General features: G+C 40.5%; 1 protein-coding gene across 1 annotated transcript in view; it reads left to right on the top strand.

The window, feature by feature from the left end:
* Nucleotides 1-8,201: 8,201 nt before the first annotated feature.
* Nucleotides 8,202-25,136, top strand: part of WASL (WASP like actin nucleation promoting factor) — a 53,441-nt gene continuing 36,506 nt past the window's right edge. The window contains exon 1 of the mRNA XM_054632012.2: nt 8,202-8,700. Coding sequence (XP_054487987.1) covers nt 8,587-8,700 — 114 coding nt within the window. The 5' untranslated portion in view covers nt 8,202-8,586. The remainder of the gene's footprint in view (nt 8,701-25,136) is intronic.

Raw genomic sequence — 25,136 nt, 5'->3', positions numbered from 1 at the left:
TTTTTAGATGGCAAGATACCTAAAAGACAAAGATGAACAGAAAAACTAAAGGGATTTTCTGAACTGAGTCCTGTCCTTTGGTGTTAAAAGCAACACTGTATAGAATCATTTTGTCTTGAGCTCCAGCTTTAAAGCAGTAAAATCTTTTAGTCCCCACTTAATTCTGCTGGAGACACATTACAGACTGTCCTCAGAATTAGGAATCTGTACATTTCTCTAGAAATGTGTCTGTTATTAATTTATAAACACTTCTAGAACGAACATCATCTTTTACTTAAAAAAATGTATTTCCTCCCTGTTGCTCATGAAGTCCCTCACCACCTGAAAAATGACTCTGTTGATTGTTAAGAAATTACATGTAGGAACAGAAATTATATCAAGTCAACAGAAATTATACCTATTCATTGGTCAGGAAGTATATATATATATATATATATATATATAATATATTTTCTTTGATCTTTTGTCATTTCGTTTTGCCATGATGCCTCATCTCCTCTTTCCTATTTTCCCAGACATGCTATTTATCGTCTGAACCTGTTCCAATCTAAATTCACTTCTAGAAAATGGACAGAGAGAATCATGCACATTATTCCTGATAAGGTGCTTTAGGGCCTTGCACAATGGCACTAATGTATCCCTGGCTTTAGTGGGAATCTCTTACCAGAAGCCCCAGGGACCTGCATTCATCTTTCTAAGGCCACATTGCCAGGGCAACTCCCAGCCACTCCTGGATCTCCCCTGCAGTCATTCTCAATCCAGACCCTTAAGCACTGCTGTTTTTACTACTCAGTTTCATCTCATTTCTACAAGTCATCCTCAAAGCCACTGTGCTATTTCTGTCTAATATTCTGATCCTCCTCATATTTGAGCACAATAAATAATGGATAAAGACAGCTCATACTGCAAAATTAAGGAGAATGCAGGTTATGGATTGCATCACATTTAAAATAAACCACACATGGTTATAGACTTTGGCAAATATCTTGTATATTCAAGAACAACATTGAGAATTGAGTGAGTTATTATTTCATTTCTTAAAAACCCAACAGTGTAAATATGAATTGATTTTTGTCTTCTCTTTTGAACATTTAGAGTCTGTGCATTTATTTTAGTCCATCTGCTTTATACTGTTCCTTAGGCAAACACTGGGTTACTTCAGTGTGAAGAAAGTCTCTGCATGACACAGGCCTGGGTAATGCTCTCTTTTCAGCCTTGACCTTGCCCATGGAGAGAGCCAGAGAAAGGAGAAGCATAGATTCAGTGCAGCACTTGAATACACCTAAACCTGCTGTGGAGATTGGAACTATGATTAAGTTGTCCATGAACAGAGATTCTGGGTTACAGAACACCATAAAACTTAGAAGACCATTCATATTCCCACAGGCTTATGTAACAACTGACAGTACCAGAGAACACAGTCTTAAGCTGCGCCAAGGGAAATATTGGCTGGATATTAGGAAGCTTTTTACAGAAAGGGTGATAAAGTGTTGGAATGGCTTGCCTGGGGAGGTGGTGGTCACCATCCCTGGATGTGCTTAAAAAAAGAGTGGATGTGGCAGTTGGTGTTATGGTCTAGTTGAGGTGTTAGGGCTGGGTTGGACTCAAAGACCTTGAAGGTCTCTTCCAGCCTAGCGATCCTGTGATTTATAACAATAAGCAACCTAGAAATGCAAGGTAATTTATTATCCGTTATATGCTGGCAATCTAGATGACATTCAGAAGCAGGAGAACATAGTAGCTAAAGGCTGCCTCTTCTGCCACTAAATGTTTCTCATGTTTTCTTGTTCTGATCACTCTAACTAGTAGAAATAAAACCACCTATCAAAAATACCTGTCATATTGTGTCTTTACAGGAATAACCTTATATTGCCTATACATTAAGTACACCTCAGCCTGCTGCAATGTGTGGGCAGAGTTAAAATAGCATAAAAACCTTACAGAGCCTTATTCCACTTGAATTGAACAAATTACTTTCCACCACAGTTAAAAATGGCTTCGCTTTTAGGAAGTTTAGTGAAAAATTAAACCCCCCCACCTTAAGCAAACACTGCAGGCTATGCTTATGGAAAATTATCCTCATGTTAATCAGCTGTACAGGCTGACAAACTTGTTCTTTTCTGGTTACCTAGCTGTCTACCAACCTCCTCTGGCTCCCCGCCATGACCTCAGTGAAAGAGCTGCTATTGCAGTAGCAAGTATGTTCTCAGAAAGCCTTATTAGCTTTGCTGTAGGCTTCTAGCTATTGAACAGCAACTCGTTGTACTTTAATTATTGTGACAGTATATTAAATAAAAATGCTGGGTTTCATCTTTTAAATAGACATGAGAAAATTCAAGGTCAAGAAAGCTAACCCAACAAAACAGGTCAGCGTTACATGTTGTGCTGTTGCAGCAAACACTACAAAACCAAATTTACATTTCAAAATGCTAGATCTAAAGCTGCCATGTATATATATATATAAACACATGTAAAGATAAGCTTGAAGAACTATGATATCTACGAATAAAAAAGTTACACATCTTCCAAAATTTATTTGTCACAAAGTATAGAAACTGAACTAAATTTCACTACTTCAGTCTGTAGCACACCCAATCAGTATTTATTTAAGGATGGTTAGTTTTAGGGGGACTGCTGTGGATGTTTTCCAAGTTTAACAGTTTCTCCCCAGATCAGCCACTGTGTTCTCATATGTGCTTAAAAGGCAGTTGGGCACCAAAACTATACAGGGCTTCAAGCAATGCTATGCTACACATATACCAGCATTTTAGTTATAAAAAGTCAGGTAGGTATGTTCTTATTGGACAACTACTCCTTCAGGTAGAGTTGGTGAGCATGAGCAAAGCAGATATCCACATAAAGCACTGACATAATTTGTATATCCCATCCTAACATACCATAGGAAGAGTCCTTAATTGAAAATAATAATAGAGTAGCCAGGAATGTACCAATTAAAACAACTTGTCTGTCTGTCCTAAATCCCAAATATTCCTCACATCTTAAGGAAATTAAACTGTCTTTACTTACTAGAATGCAATCGAAAACAAAGAAGTACTTTTAGACTTAATTCTCTCAGAGGTGAAGCAACTGCACAGACTACAGGTCTTCTTACTGATGGGTCATATGCTCTAAGCAACATAATTGTTTTGAAAAAAAAATTAAATAAATACTTTTCATCGATCTTCTCAAGCCAGTTTGAAGCATGTACAATTTTGTTTTGTTTATATATGTTTAAACTCCTACAGCATACATTTGTTAAGCTTTTAGATTTTTAAAGTATATTCTCTTTTGCCTATAAAACCAATATAATTCACCGTACCAGTTGCTCTAGTTGGCCTGCAGCTTATATAAGTGACCTCCCTGAACACAAAAATCAGGCTGATCAAGATATGCATGTTCTCAATCTTGTTTTATGAGGTGGAGCCATACACCTGCAAGAACACTGATGCATAAAGACTGCTCTCTCTTTTCCCCCTCCCTCCCAAATATTTGCATCAACTGGCAAAACCCACACAGAAGCAAAACAGTTAAAGAAGTACCAGAGACAGTATGATGCAACAGAAAAGCCCCAGGTAGGTGCCCAAATCTGCCCTTTGTCAGGGTCTCAGTCTTTGGCCTCCTGGAGAGCAGCAGCAGCAAAGCAGGACTGCCTGGACACAGCCAGTCCTGACACACCACAGGGCTGCAGTAAGGATCTGCAGGTGTGAGCCCCAGCACAACCTCAGCAAACAACAAAGATGTAGTTCATGCCAATCCATTGAGGTTGTTATGTGCCAGATAGAGAATTAAATATTTTTTTTAAAAAGGGAAAATAAATAAAAACTATATAAAAGTTATTAAGTCATCCATCAAAAGGATCCAAGAAGCAATTGTTGCTGAGTTGCATTACATATTTGCCAGTTGCTCATTGACCTGTTGGGAGTAAACTATTGACCTCAAGGCAGATTTTAGAGGGCAAGCATGTACTTTGTTCTTAGCACTTACAGTAAAAAGGGTGCATTTTGAATGCACTTGCCTGTGCTTCCCTCCTCTCAGTAAAGAGGAGGCTTCCTGGTCAGAACCATGCTGATCAGGGTGGGAGGTCAGTCACGCTGCAAATAAGAACTGACGTTTCAAAGCCAGAGCAAGATCTTTGTTGTTAAGGAAATGTGCTCTAACAACAGATTTGCAGATCACACTAAGGAAAGAACATGTGTCTCTTTTGCTTTTTTTAACTGGTGAGGTTCTTGAGCTCCATGGTGGCTGACTAATGGCTGAAGGGGGATTTTATTACATTGAATTCAAAAATTGTCAGGAAACTTACAGGAAGGTATAAATACTCACTTTAATACCTGCAAATAAAACAAGATTTACTTATTTACTCCACTCATGGTTATTGCTGAGTGTAAAATTCAAGAAGTCATACCTTTGCTGAGTTATAAACCAAGCAAAGAGAATAAAAAGAGTGTTTCAAAAAACCTTGCGCCATAGAATTTTGAAGATGAGCTCTAATGCAAGGCCAGATGTTACCTGGGCTGGGGAAAGAAAAATGTTTTCCTCTAATTTGTAGAGCAGCTACAGAACTGTTGCACAGTTGCTGCAGGCAACTGTGATCAGTAAGTAAGAGGAGAGAGAGGACACCTCAAATTCCAGTATGTTTTTAGTCCATCTTCCTCACAGTCTTGAAAAGGAGAGCAATACAGTTTGATGCTTCAGGCCACAAGGGAATTGCTGAGGAGCTCTTGAAAAGAGCTAGATATCCTCATAACTCAAAAGTACAATTCTATAGCCAAAGAAAAACCAATCTTATCCTTTGTTGAGTAAACTGGAAGGGCACAAATTTCTTCAAGTAAGTAGTCTGACATCGAAAATGAGGGCTAGAAAAGATACAAACAATAGACATATACAATGGGCACTAGAGGAAAAGTTCTAGCTGGCACCTAAGATAGGATTCATGCAAGAAATGAAAGAACTTATTGTACCACAGCATTGGTTCTCAGGCTGCAGCCGGCTCACTCTTGCGGCAAGGACACTGCTGCCCACCAAGGGGGAGGCTGCTTCCTACTGGCACACTTCCACGTCCACATGGAATCTGCACAGGCTTTACTGACCAATTAAAATAAGACTTAACTGTCATCTCTGGCAACTTTTGTTGCTAAATCGTGTTGCTCTGTTATTGAAACCTACAGCATGCAAATTCAATATAAAGCAAATAAAACACCATAGGTTTGATCCTCTTTCTTCTAGACTGTTCCTCACCTGAAACAAATAATGCAAAATTTCTGAGAAAGGAAATACAGTGACTGAATCTGAAATGAACTCTAACTTAATAGATGATTCAGTTACCTCTGGGGGTACTTCTCAGGGCTGTGATTCCTCAACTTCAAAGGCTCAGAATAGAGAGCAGAAGGGAATGAGTCTATTATCAGTCAAATAATTACTATGTTATTTGGCATCGATTCAGTAGCAGTGCAAACCAAATCCTCATCAATGGGGTGTCTGTTGAGAAAAACATGATTTACTCAAAAAAGAGAACTTGCGTCTTCACAGCTGCAAACCCACTTCCAATCTCAAAGACAGTTCCTCATTTTCAGTTACCACAAGCGGTTTTGCAGTGAGCAGAGCGGTGTTTTCTACAGGCCCAGCCAAAAAGGGTATTGAGGGAAAGGCAGCTTGCTTCACTTTTGTTCATTCCCAGGCTGCTCTCCTGCATGGTCACAGTAATCATAAGCTCTCATTCCTGATCTCCCCCAGCCCTGCTCTTGTGGTCGCTGCAGCTTGCTTGGTTTGCAGAGGTTTGCACTTGTCCCAGAGTGTACCACTTGTCACTGCAAATAACATGAGATGGAAGAGATGGCAGGAATTTTTTTTTCCCCATGGAAAGCCATATTCTCTGTTCCCCTTGCTTGTTCTTCCATGTAATCAACTCTCTCTTCATTTTATGGAAAACCAGAAAACCAAACTGTGACCTAAAACCAGGACTGTGACAAGATCAAGACTTGGGAAATGCTACCAACAAAATATTAAACCCTTGGATAACTTTTTTTTTCCACTTATATAGTTCAGTCATTAATAAAATCTTTAAGGTATGATTCATAGCACTAGAAAAATTTAAAAATTCCTTGAGAGAACTTTGCTTCAAATTGGATGTTTTACGCAGAAACAGCAGGTTTTTGCTGAAGTGACTGCAAATATATATATCAAGGCAAAACATCTATTTTTCAGTGGATCCCAGGGACGTATCGACAGATATTGGTATTTCCCCTTCCCTTCAGGACTCACTGTTTAGCCATTATATGAAAACAGAAACAGCTTTTGAATAATTAATGAAACACAGGGACTGAAAATAGACCTCTTTTCTTCCCTTTCCTGCCCTCCCTTATTAAAAAAGCAAACAAAATCTTAACAATAGAGCCTGAAGGTTAAAAGGCCCTTAAGAATATCTACCAGCCAGCTGGTCTGAAAAGAACAGTATGAAGCAAAATGCATCACCTGTAACACCCAGGCCCTATGGCAAGATCTACACAGGAACAAATATCAAGTTTTTAGAGAGAAAAAAAAAAATCAAAGAATACAAGTGATTAGAAGATGAGGACAATACCAACATATACCCATTGAAGATGTACTATATTTATTTACACCACCAGCAAGGGAGGCATGTAAATTTCCCCAAAATTGCTTCAGCTAGTCAATAATTGTTTCATTCATGAAATAAAAAAAAAAAAAGCCAAACAAACAAATCTCAAAAAAAATAAAACCCACAAAATATTGTCTTGCAAAGTGCTTCCAAGTGTTTTATCTTTTTACATACATTTGCAATTAAAGAAATGCTGCCAATATTTTATAGCTTAAGCGTTTCGCAGTAAAATACACACATGCTTACACAGAAAGTGTGTACTTTACAGAAAGTATGTAGCACTGAAGAACCTAGGATTGCTGAGAAGTACTTTAGAAACACTTGGTTCCTACTGGTTTTCCTTTATGGCAAGGCTCAAGTCACTTCGGAGAAACTGCAGATTGAGGAGTCTTGTATATGCATGCATTTCAAACTATTTTTATGGTGTTAAAATCAGGATTTTCTTCCATATTCTCCCTTCCTTATACTTTGGGACACAGTTACAAGCTTTTAAGTACAGGCAAAAGGGCCTGTAAGCAGAGCAGAAGTGGCTGCCATCTTGTCCCCACCTGATCTTTTGGAAGATACTAAGTCAGTACAGCATCATATAAAGACTTGTGTTCCCATTTTTTTTTCCTGTCTTCCCTGGTTTGTTTCCTCTTGTGCTTCAGTTCTTCTGTACAGTTACAGTGGGGGACCTTCCCTCTTTCACCTAGACCTTCCACACTGACAATTAATTTATCAGAGTATGAGAGACACTCTTCACCTAAAACCACAGAAAACTAGCAAAGTGCTCACTTTGATATCTGTTTTTCACCTTTGCACGTGAGAAACGTGAACATTTCTCGTATGCAGCTGAAAGCTGAGTATAAGCAGCAGCGCTTTGGGTCTTGGGGTTTTGAAATGTCTTCAGCCTTCATCGCAGCTGGTTGCTGTCACACGGAGAGAAGCAGGGGGAAGAGAAATCTGGCTGACAAAGGCTTTTGATTGTATACGTGATTTCTCCTCAGCAGCTGGCCCCTGGAGAGCGCGAAATACCTACTATTCACCTCAGACTGTGGCAGGCAGCGTTTGGCCGTGGGTGGGTGACACCCCCGCCCGGCCTCCCTGCTGGCTGGCACAGCGACACGCCGGCTGGGCAAAAAGCTTCCTTTCTGCCACAAAACGAGAAAAGATTTTTGGGTTACAAACTACACGGGGCTCCCCTGACAGCTTCCAGCACACGCTGGTTCCCGCACCCCCGCGGGCGGCCCGGGTACTCCGCGCTCAGGCGATGTTGTGGGGGCCCCTTCACGCTCCGGGCGATTCCGAGCGCGGACCCGAGCTCCCCACGGCCTTAGCCCGCAGCACCGGGCGGCACTGCCTCTGACGGCGCCCCGGCGGTTCCCACGGCTCCGGGACAGCGGCCGCGTCCCTACGGCGGCGACCGCTCCTCCTTTTCGTCATTTTCTTGTCTTTCTTCTTCTTCGTGCTCTGATCACCCCTGTTCTCCCCCTCTCGCCCCCGCGGGCCGCCCATGCCCGGCACCGCCCGGCCCGGCAGGTACCGAGGGGGCGGGCGCGGAAGGCGACGCCCTCCCCTCCCCCCGCACAGCACATGGTCGCGGCGGCCGCGCGCTCGCCGGGCTCCCCCTTGGCTGCCGCGCGCCGTGGTCTCGCCCGCCCCCGCTGCCATGTTGAATCGCGCGGCTGCCGGGGCCGGGCCGGAGTTGGAAGTTTAGGGGCGGGAGCGATCGGGATCGGCCCCGGCGCGGAGCGGCTCCGGCGCGGCTGCACGGCTGCCCGGCACCCCCTTTCCCGACCGCCCCCCTCCCCGGTACCCTCCCCGCCACCCCTCTTTTCCTCCCTCCTTCCCCGGCCCCGCGAAGAGGCTCAGCGATGCGGCTGCTGTGAGGCCCCGGCGGCGGCGGCGGAGGAGGAGGAAGGGGAGGAAGGGGCCGTGGGCGCCATCGGTCGCAGGGCGGCGAGGGCAGCGCCGGGCCGGCCCCGGCCATGAGCGGCGCCCCGCAGCAGCAGCCCCAGCGGCGGGTCACTAATGTGGGCTCGCTGCTGCTCACCCCGCAGGAGAACGAGAGCCTCTTCGGCTTCCTCGGCAAGAAATGCGTTGTAAGTCCTGACCGGGGGGGCGAGGGGACTGGGGCACCCCCAGCCGGCCCACCAGGGCGCGGCGGGTCGGGGCCCGGGGCAGGCGGGGGCGTGTGAGGACAGCCCGGCCGGGCGCTGGGAAGTTGAGCCTGCGGAAGTTTCATCCTGCTCCGCTGCCCCGTCCTGGCGTCGGGCGGGGGGCGGCCCTCGCAGGCCTCGCTGCCCGCCCGGCTCGCCCGCAGCGCAGGGCGGGGAGCGATGAACGGCGGCGGCAGCGGCCCCTCGGCCGGCCCGGTCCGGCGGGGCTGCCGGCCCCGAGCGCCGGGCCCGGCCTCGCTCGCTTCGAAACCGGGCGCGCCGGGCGGTTCCGAGACCGACTCGGGCACCGGTGTGGGCGCCGTCCTTCCGCGCCTCGCTGTCCATCGGCATATGGAGCTCCCGGGGGCCCGCCGGGCTCCCGCTGCCCTGCCGCCGACCCGTGCGCTGCAGGGGAAGCCGGCCGTAAAGCAGCAGCCGCGGGGCTCCGGGGCCGTACAAGTTCCATGGCTCGACGAGGCTGGGACGGACCCCAGGTGCACCGGCGGTACAACAAAGCAGCGTTGGACGAAGTTGTAGGAAGGCTCGTATCAGTGCTAGGCCTGCCTTGGGTTTAGCCTGTACTTTTCTTAGCGTAAACAAGTTCGTGTACTCAAATACTGCATATTTTCCTATTTCTATATCAGTACGTTCGGTTTCAGAATACCTTCTTGCATGTAACGTAAAACTGTACTAAAACTACTTATCTATATTAAAGAACTATTTGAAAGCTTCAAAAGATGAACGCTTTCACTGGAAAAGAAGCTGCTTTTTTTTAAAATAGTGATTTTCAAAACAATGACTATTCTGGTGCATTGTGTCTCGTACCTAAAATACTGTTAGGCACTTGCTGTATAGCTATGGAGGGTGTTTCATGAACTTAAAACTGTGACTTAAAGCACGGTATCCGTGCAGTCATACTGATTCCACATAACTCTCTGGACTTTGAAATGGTATGGTTGATCAAACTGCTGTGAGGAAAACATAAGATGCAGTAAGGGAACAGGAAGTAGAGTATATTTACTTTGCAGTGGGTTAGATAAGATGCTTTCACAGTAACTAAGTTGTGTGTCAGAAGGTATGACCCTAAAGTATATGTTTTGAAAAGTATAGAATTATAGAAATGCCTCAGTTAGTTTCAGGCAACGTTTCATATCTTCTATTTCTTTGCTAAGAAAGAAGAAAAAAACAGTTTTTCTTTAAATATAAAAAATAGTGCATGAATTTGTGTGTAAATTGATTTTCAGTTTGCTTTTCTGTAACTTGATTGTTTTTCTTGTCAGGTGAACCCACTTTTAATTTCTGTTATACTCAGCTGTAAAACTCGCCTAGTTAAGCTCCCAAATTTTCTGCATAAGTAGTATGTTGAAAGCAGACTGGAGGTAAATCTGTTCACAGGATCTGGGTGTCATGGGATTTACGGCTTGCTTGAAAGTAGACATTCTTCTGATTTACACTGAATATTGGATGACTTTCTAATGGAAGTTCTTAAAAATGTGATCTGTTGTTTCCTCTTTTCCCAGCCCTTTGTGCTCTTTAAGTTAATCATAGGCTTATTTTCTTCTCAGTCTTGAGGACTTAAGCACTGAAGATCTAGAGGTATTTAACCAGGCTTTTTTGGCTTACTGTGTGGTATGTGCCAGAAATTCAGAAACAAGTGAACAGATTGAATATTCTGCCCCTTGGAGGGCACTGTCTTAAACAGGGAAGTGGAATGGGTACCTGGAGGTGGTAACAGCCTCAGCTGTCTAACTTGAAACCACAGTATCTGCAGGGGTGCAGGACTCTATGTGCTCATGACCTTCTAGCTTGCCTCAACATGCTATGCTGATAAATGCCTTTTTGTTAATGATATTTGATCTCATAATATCCATGTTTGAATGTTTCACTCATTAGTGAAGTTTCTGACTCTAAGTGCTGCTTTTTAAGAAAGGAAAATGTTGTGAGTTCTGTAGGATGCTAAATGCTTGCTCTTGCAATCACCTGAAATATCTGGGCTGCCTTGCTGGTGCAGTTGGTGTTTCTGTCACTGGGACATAGAGAGGCTGTTGGATGTGTCAGCCACATTGAGATAATTTTAGGTTTTGTTTGACTAAATCTCATGTTTATATCACTACTGCAGCAAACACCAGAGGAAGGTTGAGACATTAAACCATGCTCCTAAGATACTCTCTGTAGTAATAATTTATAGAGTTCTTTATGGACACCATAGTGCTGCTGTCAGACCTGAAGGGCTTAGTTAAGAAAGCATGTGGTGCTCTGAACCTGATTTATTTCAGTCTTTTCTTTGTTTCTGACTGGTAACAAGGCAGCTATTTTGAAATAACATTGAGGATTCAATTATCTGATTTTTGTTCTATGGGAAAGCAAAGGAATATATCAAGTAGTGTATAACTTTGAGTACTCACAGTCTGTGAACTCGGAAATGGACACAGTTCTAATGGCCTCTTAAGTAATGATCCCTGATAGAAAAATTTCCTGTGAGGGGGGAAATGCTGAAGAGCCATCACTCTGTGTGTTGCTGAGGTTGATACCATTCTGCACACTACTACTGATACTTTGAGAAACTCAGTAATAGGCAAGTGTACATACAGAGGGTAATTAGTTTTCTTCTCTACTCTTTTTTTCCCCTCTACTTGCTGAGCTGTAAAATGTTTATCTGAATCTACAAGCAATTAAAATACCTTTGCCCATGACAGATCAGGCTTTCAAAACCAAGCCACTGGCTAATAGTCAAAGCTGTAGCTATAGTTAATTTGGCTGAAATATGAATCCAGATGTAGAACTATTTACAGAATATATCCAGCGTAAAGCCCTTTAGGATTTCCATTGTTTAGGCATGTAACTAATTTTCATTCAGGTTTGTGACCTTTGTTATCTAAGTCAGGTGTAAAATTTGCTCTCTGTAAAAAGTTTTCAATAACTTTCTAATAATAATGTGGAAATAAAATTTTATGTACACTTATACTAAGTGGAGCTATGAGATAAGTTTTGTGCATATTAATGATTTTTGTGGTTATGGCCAGCTTAAAAATTTTTGCATAAGTTCTGGTTAGTTATTAATCATTGCTTTAAATAATTATTAGTTTTGTAAGAAAAAGTAAATGCTAGGCGTCCATTTTATAGTCTGTAATAAAGAAGTAACTTTTGTAATTTCCATTATTAATATTGGTCAGAGATGTCAGTAATGACATATCTGTCATTACTGTAATTAATAATAATAATTTCTACTATTTATTCTGTAGAAATAATTTTTGAGAAACAAACCATGAGAAGTATGTACTTGGTAGCATTAGAAGTAGGTAGAATGGAGTATGGATGTTTTATGCTGCTTAGAAGTGCGACTCAACACTTGGATAAGGTGCAATGAATAAGGCTGGGAATATGTTGTTCTTTGTGAGATCTCACTGTGGTTCATATGGTAAACAGGAACTGGTGAAGGATGCAGAAAGAGAAGTGACACAGCAGTAAGCTAACTAAGAAAACTGTTCTGGCTGCTTTTAAAAGTGCACGTGACCAGAATAAGTTTGTGTATCAGAGCCAAAGAGCAAATTGCAGTAATAGCTGAGATAAAACAAAATAAAAACTTGAGTGGCAGTTATAGTTCTTAATTGATAAGAATTAAATGTTTTATCAGGAAGGGACTTGTAAGATTACTTGTGCTTATGAAAACAGCATGAACTAGGACTTGAAGGTAGACTACAGGTGTGAGTAATGGGCAACTTCACGTGTCTGAGAAGTGTTGGGACTCCTCAGTTTGAGTTTAGCTGCAGTCTGTACATCCAAAAAAGGCTAACATTGCAGTTTAAAAAATACTTATCCCCTGTACAAGTATGGAGAACTGACACATTAATTCAGTGGTGATTCTCTCATCTTTGCATTTGTTTTTAAATGAGATGTGGAGGGAAAAGATAAAGTGTAAAGGATGGGGTCTTGTGGAACAGGAGAGTAGTGAGAATTACACCTGGATTTCTTTTGAGATTTGCCCTGTTCTACAAAAGACATGTAGCATCTTTGGACAGCTCACTAGTATCCACTAGAGTGAGTTCTCTGAACAACTTATTAGTAATAATCTTCCATTGTAGAGAAAATGACAATGGGATTTTGACAGTTCCTTTGAACCAAACCTGTGCCTACAAAACTGATTTTCGCAGTAATGGATCATATCAGACTGTAGAACAAGAGGTACAACCATTGTCCTTATAATAGTACGTTTCTCATGCTCACAGCTTGCTATTAATGTCTTTACAGCATAGTTCACTGCCTTAGCTTATTTACCCATGGATGAGAAATGTTCTGAGACTGCTTGGAAAAGTCTAGAAGGCACTGCATCTCATAGCTGTATGCATTTGAGACAAAGCATCAATTCACAAAGTGTGGGCTATGGTTAAGGAGAAAAAGACAGAAATTTAGGTCTTAGAATCCCATAATTGTCAATAAACCTCACTGTCAGTTATCTAAATCTCTTATTCAACTGACTTTAAGATAGAAACTCAGCTAACAGCAGTTTTTTTGTTCAGTGACTGTAGTGGTTATATCTCTCCTGGCTGTTCTTGTACCTCATGTGCTAGACAAATTGTGTCTTGATATGAGGAGTGAGTCCTGCTACAAGTTTCAGTCACTGTGTATCTGCTGTGAAGCATTATGTATTGCTGAATGAAGGGTGATCTACTAAGGCAAACACAACCTGTACCTCACTCTGTTAAGGCTTCAACATTAAGCTCTTCTGAGCATCTTTGTAGATATATTTTATCTGTTTTGGAGGCAGTCAAGTGCCAGAAGTCTCTCATCATCTCTGTGGTTAATCAGATGGTCAAGTATGCCACTCATGCTCCTGATAAGTGCTCTGGAATCCTATGGTATACATACACAACAGGATGAAAACAATTTGTAGTCACAAGCTATTGTGTTGTAACTTACTGGTTTTTCACAGCTAAGAGTCATATTAAGGAATTTAGAAGAGGGCAGAGTTTTGATTAAGGATTCAGATGAACAGTCAAGTTTTTATTGCAAGTTTTTCACCAAGATGTTCAGATTGCTTAGGAGCACACCCAAGGAAGAGATAGCAAACTCAATGCTTATCTTCTAACAAGAACCTATTTCATGCAAACTTCTAAATGTAAAGACTACTTTGTTCTTCCTTTAATGGAAAATTGATGTGATTTCTTGGCATTATCTGCTTGTAAATATTGTTTTGAATTTTTTATCACTAGAATGTGTTTCTCTCTGTTTATTTCTTCTGGGGTTCTGAAAGATGTAGTATTAGCCCAATCTGTTGCAAATGAAGAGTGTAAGATTAATCTTGTAAGAACCATGCAGTTTCAGGCTAAAAACATGAAAATGGGGAATGCTCTAATTTTAGATCTTGAATTTCTTTTTTTGAAAGAGTTCTGGTACTTCTGCCTGAAAAAACTCACCTGTTTTTTTCTTTAGAACTTCCTATGACCCTTATTGCTCTACTTTGTGCCAGCATTAAGAACTCATCTACTGCTTTCATTGATAGTGGCTGCAGGTGCCAGCAGTGGCAGCAATTGCCACTGGCAGCTTCTAGCTTAGTGCTGGAATGGATGGAGTGAAGCGTTGAAGATATTTGTATGTGATGAGTGAGTGCCACCTAGGAGCTTTGTACTAGTTCATTAACCAACGTGAAAAAAGGCCTGATCCTGTCATTGACTTTTTATAGGCAGAACTGTCTGTACATGGGGTTTGTAGAGCTCTAAATGCTCTGTTTGCTGAGAAAATTTGCCATTGACTTGAAGCTGTGTGGTAAGATTTATAGTGTCCTCTCCTCCAGTGAGTGTGTTTCATAGGCTTGTCTCTTGAGGAATCTTTGTAGTACAGAAATAAAACTTAGTATACAGGAGACTTATGGTTTCATTGCCTAATACCTAGATAATAAAATACAGGAAGCAACGAAAATGTGTCACAGGCACTTAGACAGAGTTGCTGATTGGTAGGTTAGGGTACAGTTTCTTGAAGAAAGGCTGACGTGTTACTAAGCACAGAGGGATTTTTATTTTTTTTGGCTGGTTGGTTCTCCTTGTAACATAAATATTGCATAGTGGATTTAGTAGAACTAGAAGTTCTACTTCATGGGTGGTTTTAAACAGCCCGCTCTACCTGGGACATGACTCAGATGCTGTACAAGATAGTTTAGTTTCTCCATATTTGCTTGGGTGCACTGTCATACCATCTTTTGTGGCTTCCAGATATGTTGTTGGTGCCTGGATATCCAATAAAATGGGAACAATAGGTGTGACCTTCAGGTCAATTGTAGTTAAATTTGAAGATCCTGAAGTGTACTGTGATCATCACAGGAGCAGTGTTCTCAAAGGTCCAAATAGAAAAAGAAAAGATGCAGTTCAAACAATCATTGGGACACTTTCTTAGAAAGCCATTCACTTGCTTAATTCTTAAAATTTAGTAGTGTTTTCTCAGACACTTCTGAGTTAAAGGTAGACAGTTTTGCTGACACCTCTTTGTACAGTAAATGCCACTTTAGGTATCTCAAATTAGAATGTCTGTGTTAAGAATATATGATTCTGGAATAAGTTCATTAAATGAATTACTCAATTCCTGTAGACATAATGTTCTGTGGAGATTATCATTGCTGGCAAGAAAACTGTTGCTGGCTGCAGAGCTCCACGACACATTTGCAGATTGCTTCTCACTTTAGGCACTTGCTTTCATACATGCATCCCCACCTTGGTGAGGCTGTTTTTCCCTCTACTGTTTATTTAGCTGTCCTTAAAATCCTCACTCTTAACGCAGCGTTTTCTTTTTAGGTTTTTTAAGAAACAGTGTTAATACATTTTTCAGTCCTCCAGTGTGTCTAGTTTAAAGCTGAAAGATCACACTAAGGTTGTGTTTCCATTTCTGTAAGACAGTTTCACACATCATTTTCCCCTACAGAACATCTTTTAATTCAGAATTTCCCTGCATTCATTTCCTTTACCTTCAATGCAAATGTGTTATTTTGCCTTTATCTCCCCTTGTTCATTAGCCACTATGCAGCATAAGGGGGGTGTATTTAATAAGCACAGATATGCTCCCATATAAGCAATTTTGTATGTGAAGGTACCATGCCTGCAATTTGAGAAACATCAACCTAGCAAAAGAAAGTGTGACTTTCGCAGTTTTGAACAACTTTGAAAACTGTTTTTCATTATTTGAACTCTCAATTATGCAAAGGTAACTCTTGCCTTTAAGATTGCAGATACTTTTAAGAAATGCGTTTACTTCAAGTATTACTGATGGTAATGGCTGTCCCAAAAGTTAGCCAGCACTTACTGAGATTAAGTAACGAGCCCTAGTGCTTGTCTTGCTGTCTAGGCTGAAGAGCAATAATATTTGGAAGTGGGAAATTGGCAGTAAATTTTAAATGTTTTCTCCCCTCTTGAGGTGGCAGCTAATTTACATGTGTGTGATTTGTGGATAAGAAATTAATATTAATTTGTTATGTTAATATTTTTCTGTGTTGGGGATAAAGAAAAGTGACCGATTATTTTACATCCTCCCTAGTACATTTTGTAACAGAAGCAGTAATTTATTGACTTTAAAAGAATTTTCTATTTTAGGAATCAATATAACCACTATTTCTTTTGTAAGGCGCATCCTGCTGATGTACCTTGAAGTCCTGCATAGCGACCTCTTCCCTCCAAATCTCATGTCTGCTTTCATCATGTTCTCCTTGTACTCTTAACACACGTGCTTTTTATGTTTTTAGTAAGTTTTCTGCCCTGTCCCAGTAACAGGGTTTCCTCCTTTCCTGTTTTCTTCTCGCACCTCAAGTGCTTCCAGAATTTCCCTTTCTCCCTTCAGCTCCTGCATCCATCATCTGCACAAAGGTCTCCAGGTAGGACTGACTCTCTTCCTCACCGTTCTCCCCTCCACTCCCTTATTCCCCCTCCTCAGCTCCTTTGTTCTTAAGGATGAGCAAGGAAGGATCTGATTTGTCACATCAGATGTGTAGTCCTACCCATACGCCGTGCTGGGACAGATATGGCGTTTGTGTTGTAGCTCAACAGAGCACTGCATAAGCAAAGTCATGAGGAGAGGAGGCAATATCTATGCTAGGCAGCTTTTGCTGCTGCAGACGTGGAGTGCTCTGGAGCCTGAGACCTGGCCATTACTCATTTCTCACCTGTATTTGTCTTCACTGGCCAAAGACATTGTTAATGTTGTTATAGGGAAGAGAACTTCTGGTGGATATGAGAAGGGTACACAGAAACAGGAGTATGGTATTCCTCAGGTTTCTTGCACTCCTCCACCCTTCACTGCTGCTTCTCCAGGCAGGACTGGACTCTCCAGTTTGTAAGCTGCTCTATTAAGAAACTGTATACTGGAAGATACAGCTTCATCAACTCTACAAGCTCAGATTTGAAACCACAGAATTGCTTAGTCCTGCTTCGACTGAACTGTATGTAAGTTATTTCCTGCTCCTCTAACCATGTGACAGCTCTCTGTGAGCACAGCTAAGATGTGGTCATTCTTTCTAAGTAGACATTTTTTCCCTTTACTCCCCCTCAGTCAGCCAAAGCAAACAGAAACATCACTTGGCTTATGACACTAAATATACACAGAGGCATCCAAATAAGCTCCTCTCTCTAAAACTGTGCTTGATTCTTGTGGTTAACTAAAAAGAGGAAGAAAACTATGAACATCCTGTAGTGGTGTGCACTCTGTGGAATACCACAGGCAAAAGCTTCCCCTTGCATTTGCAGAGAAGGAAGAAGTAGTTTCTAACAAATTAAATGCAGGGCTGTTTTTTTCTTTATTTGTTTTAGGTTTTAGTTAAGAGTGTCTCAGGTATGGAATTCATTTTATAACTGGATATGCATTTATTAGCATTTATATTTTTATCAACCTGATATTAAGGGTTTGGTCTTAATTTTGTGTTAATGTTATGTGAACCAGTATCTTTTAGCCATACAATAGTGTTGTAATTTTGACCTTCCTTAAACAATGTTGGCCTCTTTGTGTTACACTGTACTGGTGGCACAGGGCTCAGTTTGTGTAGCTGGAACTTTAAAACCTTGTATAGCTTTAAATCTAAAGTGTGATTGTGACAGAAAGTGGTGGTTGCACGTGGTGTCTAGAACTCAGTGATTCAATGCACCATTTCTTTATTTTAGAAAATAGTTTTGTCTTTAAGAGATTTGTCCATATCATATTCAGGTGCCAGTATTTCTGTACCTGAGAGACTGATAATAACAGCTGTTGCCTCTGCTCAGGTCATGACCTTCCTTGCCTTAATTCAAACATCTAGATGCAACATACCTATAGTTGTGCGACAGTTTGATTTGATAGGATGCATGGAGATGGATTTGGTGCTACATGTTTTGCCGGGATATGTAGATCTCACTCCATGTCATGGTTTTAATGTCATCTTTTTATGTCATTTAGAAAGTCTTACTTTGAATGCTTCAGTTCGTCATTGAGGCTTTTGCTTAACAGCCTCTTTGAACACCTCTGGTCTTATCTGCCTGTAAATGACAGAAAAAATCCTGTTTGTTTCTCTGTCCTCTTTTCATATTGTTTATGGAAATTTATTTATCGAAAAAGTGTTCATGCTGCTGGTCCAAGCTTCACATGTGTTACCAAGGAGTCCATCTCTCACACTGCCCATACCTGTCTGGACCATACTTTTATGTTGCTGATAACATTTAAGCTTGATGGCAGAAGGATGCATCTTGTCTTTTTTCTCACTGTGGTGTGTCAGCCAGCTGTGCTAACAAACCGAAGTGGGGCAGTAGCATGAACTCAGGCACTGTTCCATGGCCATCCATGCTGTTCAATTTGTTGGCACACTTCCTGGCACAGTTTTGAGTGGTAGCCTAGTAGTTTGTCAAATTAGTATGAGTGTGGTTTTGAGATTGGGGTCGTATTAACAGCTCCTGGTACATCAAATAGGGTAGGGCCATCACCACCCAATTTGTGTTGTGTTGGGAAGAGAGTTTGTTCCTCTATGTATATATGCATTTTTCACCATTTCCCATCATATCCAGAAAGTGGCCCAGGTCTTAATAACTCATATTTGCACAACCAGGGAAATCTGCGAGGAGACAGAAGCAGTTCTGGGGATGGGGAGATGTGAACTATCTCTTCTTGCATTGTCAGTAGCATGTAGATCACAGAATAAGTGTCAACTCTGCTGCTGTGCACGTAACTGTCTATTTTGACATTAAGTTCAAGTCAAACCTGTTTTTCCTGCCAGCAGCAAAATTCAGTAATGTCTTTCTGCTCCTAGAAATTGCTTTTGGAAACTGGAGAAAATGTAGATGCCTAGAAGTTTACAGCAGACGAAAGTGTGCCTGTGCACGTAGTCACCTGCTGCAGTGGATAAATTACCAAGTCTATTTGATACTGATACTGTGACTGCAAGCTCATAAGGTTTCTGATCTCTGATTCCAGGAGGGAAAAAAAGATTTTGCCTTCTGGTAAAGAGATGTAGCTGACTTGTAGCTTTGTTTCTACAGAGTGCATGAGGTACAGCACGGATGACCTTAAAGGATGCTGCATTTCTTTTACTTCACTCCTTGTTTGCAGAATAATGGCCTAAGAAAATGTATCCTGTCTGAAGGGTTCTTTTCTGATGAGTAGTTTGTAAGTAATTTAAGAAAAGTTCTGTGCATCTTCAGAGCCTCTAGGGATGTGCTTAGTTCTCTTAAAATCTTAACTGCATTTTGGAGTGTCATGACAGTTTCCCATCAGCTCAGATGCAGTAATTTGTTTCCTGATTGAGCTCCAGGGACCATTCTAGGGTGTCAAGTACTGTAATTAGTGATAGTTTGATCATCACATATTCTGTCTGTGCTGATATCTCACCTTAGTCGTTGGTTCTGTCTGGTGTATAAAGGTGTGAGTTCAGGAAACTTCAGTTTGTTCTGTCTTCTATGTCCACAAGATCTGCTAGATAGTGTTTGTATGCCTCAGTTCTGTAAGCACTTCTCTCAAGTTTTTATTTTACCGTTTTTTCCCCTTGAGTGTCTGGTTATTCTCTCTCTCCCTTCAGGCCATATTTTTTCCCAGTATCACTTTTATAAGTCAGGACTGGCAGGAACCAGTCCCCTGATGAGGCTTGGTGCTGTGCAAGCAGTTTTCTCCTACAACAGGTAGTATTTGGTTCTGAGCAGCTGAGTGATTTTAGGCTTTATTTCAGGATGGTGGCTTGTGTGTCTATTCTGGCTGCAGTAATTGTTTTAGCAATGAGATGATGCAGTACCAATATCCATTTGACTGAAAATAACTTCTCCAAGGACACCACATACAGAAAAAATATCACTATGATGCAAGTCTGAATTAGCAAAGGGTGTTGTTACATAGTTGGCTTACTTCAGATAAACAAATCAGCCTTGAATACAGATGTCTGCCATGCATTATCAAGGCTGTTTTTTAATTCAGGTGCTCTGGGCACTTTAAGTGCAGCATGGTGCCTGGTTTGTGAGAGTAACCTAGTCCTGGAATGAGCTGACTGACATGTTACTTCTTGGAGTCTGGAATTCTGCAGAGGACTGTTGCATTTCTTGCAGAACTGAAGGTTTTATGTAGGGATTGGCAGATTTAGAGATGTTAGTTCACATAATCTAGTAAAAAGCTCTCAAGCTGTGTATAATATTGCACCTGGTGGATGGCAGTGGCATTCTGAAGGATGCACTTTTGAGTAACAGATGTTCAATGGGGTACTTCATTGGTGAAGCTGAGTAGCTTTCAATTTATTCTGTAAATCTGCTCTGTGTGCCCAGGAATGGATACGAGACTATCAGGAAATCAAGATTTTCTTTTTTATTTACCCCAAACCCCTCATCCCTCTGCAAGGCTTTCTCAAGATCCAGCTGTGTTACTGGCACTCTCCATCACCATCTTCCTATAGGAGTGCTTGTACCACAGTCTTAAAGCTTCTGGCAATGTATCTCCTAGGTCTTTTGAGGACCCAGTTATACAGACTTAAATCTGATACATATCAACCATACTGAATTTCTAGCAATGTGTTGCTATTATGTAGGTCCCACACCTGTAATAATTTATTGCAGGAGACTGGGAGAGGTATCCTATTTCTATATTCATGTAAAGTCTCTTGAGGAGGGTGTAATTTTTCTTGAATTCTATCTTAATGAGGTAACCAGCTTGTTTTTTGTCTAAACTGTATATTCATGGGAGTGATATTGTCTTTCATATGCTCAACATCTAGAGTTTTCTGTTTCTATATTAACAGATTGAGGCTGTTCAGGTGCTCAGAGCAGCTGAAGTAGTTGATCACAAAGGGAGGGAATATCCACACAAAAACTGGAAATCCAAAGTCTGCTTTGACAAGGGGTACCTTCTTTCACCCATTGGGATTTAAGGTGCATCATTGCCCTTACAAAGAATATCTTGTTTCCAAAAGTGTTACACACCTGAAAAAATAATCATTATGTCACAGTAACTTTTATCTGTTCAATGATGGTAACTAGCATAAGATTTATTATGTACATTTTTATGTTAGTGTGGTGTAACAATTTACATACTGATTTTATGCTGTCATAAAAGCACTGTAATTTATTGCATAAGTGGAGGTTTTCAAATAGTGACAAACACTTGACCTGACAAGAAAGCAGTTGCCAGTTCTCCCAAGCAGCAGGAACCAGTAACATTGAGCATGTGAGCCTCTTTCAGCTCCAGAACAGACTTGGAGACTTGCAGAAAAGTAGTTCAGAAACTGAAGCATGTATTGCTTCAAATCTGATGCTTGATTAGGATAATAATACTGATTGATCTGTATTGCAGTGCAATACAGATTGGTAGTTACCAGTGTTACAGCTTCACTGTGATCACAAGCAAAGCTATCTTAACATCTTTTTAATTTAAGTTTATATTTTGGCTCGATATTAATTCAGAAAATACTCACCAAAAAGCTTAGAGGTCAGTTTCAGACCAGATGATTCTTTTAGCTGTTCTTTGAAACAAATGTTTTCTGTCCTAAGAGTTGTTAAAATATCTTTACCGTGTCCATGTTAATTATATTTGTGTGACTTTGTGGATTCTAAAATCTTATATTGGTCTAATAAATATTGATTTTCTTTATTGTAAGCTTTGTTTCTCACATGAGTCTAGTACTACTAGTACTGGTGTAAGTAGAGTGAAATAATTTTTATTTTACTTGTAAATTCAGGTGGGTACAGTAACTTTTCATATAGTATATGTGTTACTGCTGTTGAACAATGCTCACAAGCTACACACAGGAACACAGCAGTTAAGGGGAGCTAACTATCTTCAAATTACGATGAGGGTGATTTTGTTCTCATTATCCAGACATTAAGAATTAAGATTGAGAACAGTATCACTGTATCTGTTCCTTCCCTTTGCTATGTGAACTTGTACTACCAGCTCTGCACTGAAAGAAAATATAAGAAAATATAAAATACTTATATAAGTAATATAAGTATTGCATGATATTTTAATTTTATTCTTAAACTGGAAACTGGTGACTGGATATGGACACTGAAGTGTTAAGTGCAGTAGAAAAATAACATCCTGCTGCCCTCTTTCTACAACATTTTACTTGTATAAATAAACACTTTTTCATTAAATAGTAGATTCTTTACAGTTTTTGCTTCTCTTGGTGTGTTCAGTAAGGCAGGCAGCTTCATTATAAGAAATATTCTGGCACCATAAGGAGTTACAGAAGAATTTTGGCTTCAGGGACAGAGCTGTCCCATTCAGCAGCCCTCTGCATTTATTTTCAGATAGAGGGTAGTAAGTTCAGAAAGGAAATTGTCAACTCCATTGCTAATATCCGAATTTCAAAATAATTCTTAATCTGAACTTTTTATTAAGTCCCAATTTGGCAGAGCTCAGTTGTATTTCTTTTTTCACCCTGGAGATTGAATATTGCAAACTCAGCAATTCTTTCCTTAAGGGTTTTTTCCCTTCAATAAACCACACTAAATTACCTTTGTACTACTCATTTAGACAGTCAAGAGAGAATGTAACAAAAACACAAATTATTTTTTGGTGGGGGTTTTTCTTTAGTAGTAGAAATTGAAGGTTTGTAATACCCGACCTGAGAGTATAAACATAAATCTTTACCTGCAAAGGCCATATTACAGTGGAGTTTTCAGCTCCTAGGGGAGTTTAGGGGACCAAGTAGCAATGCCAAAAGCTAAAGTAAACTCGCCCTAGCATTTTTCTATGCAGCCTGAATTCTTTGTAAATGAACCTAGATATATGAGGATGGTGAGATTGCCCTTATTGAAGGGCTGTTTCAGAACTAGGCTAGAGTGCCTAGTTTTCAAAACTGCTTGTTTTTTTGGTGCGTTGCTTTATATTTTTTTTCAATGCCTACATACTGAGACTGCACGGCTTATTATTGCTCAGGGGTTTTCATGGAATAGAGGACTGAGACATTCCAGGTGCATGGGAAGTTTTGAGTCATATTCATTGTGCTCTTTAGTCTTCCATCTTAAGAATCACAAGTTAAATGTACTGTGTAGAATAAGTGTGATGGTGTCTTACAAAAGCATTAGTAATTTTGTTACTAAGAATTTGCAGCCATGGTTGGTCTAGAATAGAAATAGGGGATTTAAATTGTAAGCCTGAGATCTATGTACATTCGGGCATCTAAGGCCACCGTTCTGTGACGCTGCTTCCAAACTAAAGTTTGTTTACTGACAGGTGAGTTTAAGTGGCTTTTTTCCTCCACAGCATGTTGGTAAAAGTAGTGCTGGTATCTGTAAAGAAGGAGCCCCTTTGGGCAGTGATAATTGAAACTGTTAGCTGTAATAAATGTCACTAGACTCAAGGGGCATCCCCCCCATAGTGAAAGAATATCTTCATTTCCTTACCTAAAACATATGAGGAAATTAACCTGTCTTAACCTTTGCTATTAGCAGCAATTAGGAGCTATTGACACATATCCCACACCCTCCAAAAATAATTTGTCTGTGACAGCATAATACTTCTTCATCAGTATTTCTCAAAGCACTTTACAGTGATGCAGGTCAGTGTCTCCCTTACATGTTACACATGAGGAAACTGAGGCATGGGGGACAAACAAACATTAGCATGCAAATTCTTATTGCTAGAACAAAATGAAAACCAGCAATCTCCTGGGCATTCAGCGGTGTCTAATGTTTTATCCTGCAGTAAACTTTGAATATGGCAAGGGATCATAGAACTAACACATCTTCATGCCTTTATTTCCTGCCATAGTATAGCAACTTTTTAAGACTTGTCACTGGGAATAACTATTCATAGCAAAGTCAGTTGCTGGTATATATTTTTTTAAAAAAATCTTACATGTAGTTATGTTTTCTTGTATCTGACTTGAATTTCCATAACTATTCTGTTTAAATGTGAACTGCTCAAGGAGGAATTAATGCATGTTGAATTGTGGCATGGTGAAAGTGTGAGGGGGGTTGCATCTCTAAGTACCTTTATGTAAGTGGATTGAGTGTGCTTTACAGGACAGGACACAAGTTGTATACTCAATTGCGAGACCAGTTGCTGGCTATTATTCAAAGAGGTTTTACTTTTAATAGCCTTTTCTCATATTTCTTAATATTTTGAAGGGAGTTCTTTGTTTTATGTTGGCATGTAATTAATGTGCTCTTATAAAAGAGTTCTTTTAAAACAAATGAAGCTGCTTTATTTCAATCTTCCCTAAGTATCAAAAGTCAAAATTCTATGGTTTTTTTCTGTCTTCAAGTGTAGAGATCATAAGTGAAGTTCACCTAAATATCATGTCTGCAAAGAAAATACTCATTTTTTTATTGAGTTTTTTTAAATCTGGGCCTGGGAGTACCAAGTGGATGCTGAATAGCATTTTCAAGGGCTCATTAATGAGTGTTCCAGAGCTGGGATAATTCATGAATTCCTGAGGTTTATGCTTCACATCCTTTCCTTACTCAATTTACTGTTGTTCTGCAGATTTTTAATTGTAAACTTCATTATACCTATATCACTGAGTGGATTGATAAGGAACTGGGTGGATCTAACTTTAAAAAAATGGGCCTGAATTCTGATGTTTTTTTTTCTCAAAGCACTCTCATATCTTCAAAGTGGGTATGAGGATTTTTTTATAAGAATCTACATTTAATATGCAGCTAGTATTTAGCATCTACAAAAATGTTACTGTGCAGAAAATGGAATGGCTGAAGGAAGAGGACCTTAGTGCATGAAGGCAGTGAGTTGCTGTAGAAGAGATAGGAATGTTGAGGGCAAGAGGCTGGGTTTTCTTATAGCTGGATGGGCAGTGGAACAGGACAAAACAGAGGAGAACTCAAATTTTATCCTGTGCATTGCATGAAACTTTTGATTCTTTACTTGAATCTGCAATTTCTGTGTATGACCATGAAACATAGTTTTGAGAACTGGTTAATCTGTGTATCTGTACAGTCTCTTAC

Source organism: Agelaius phoeniceus, chromosome 5 (assembly GCF_051311805.1).
Source record: "Agelaius phoeniceus isolate bAgePho1 chromosome 5, bAgePho1.hap1, whole genome shotgun sequence".
Taxonomy (NCBI): Eukaryota; Metazoa; Chordata; class Aves; order Passeriformes; family Icteridae; genus Agelaius; species Agelaius phoeniceus.
The sequence above is the reverse complement of the archived record's forward strand: the minus strand, read 5'-3'. Positions and strand labels throughout refer to the sequence as shown.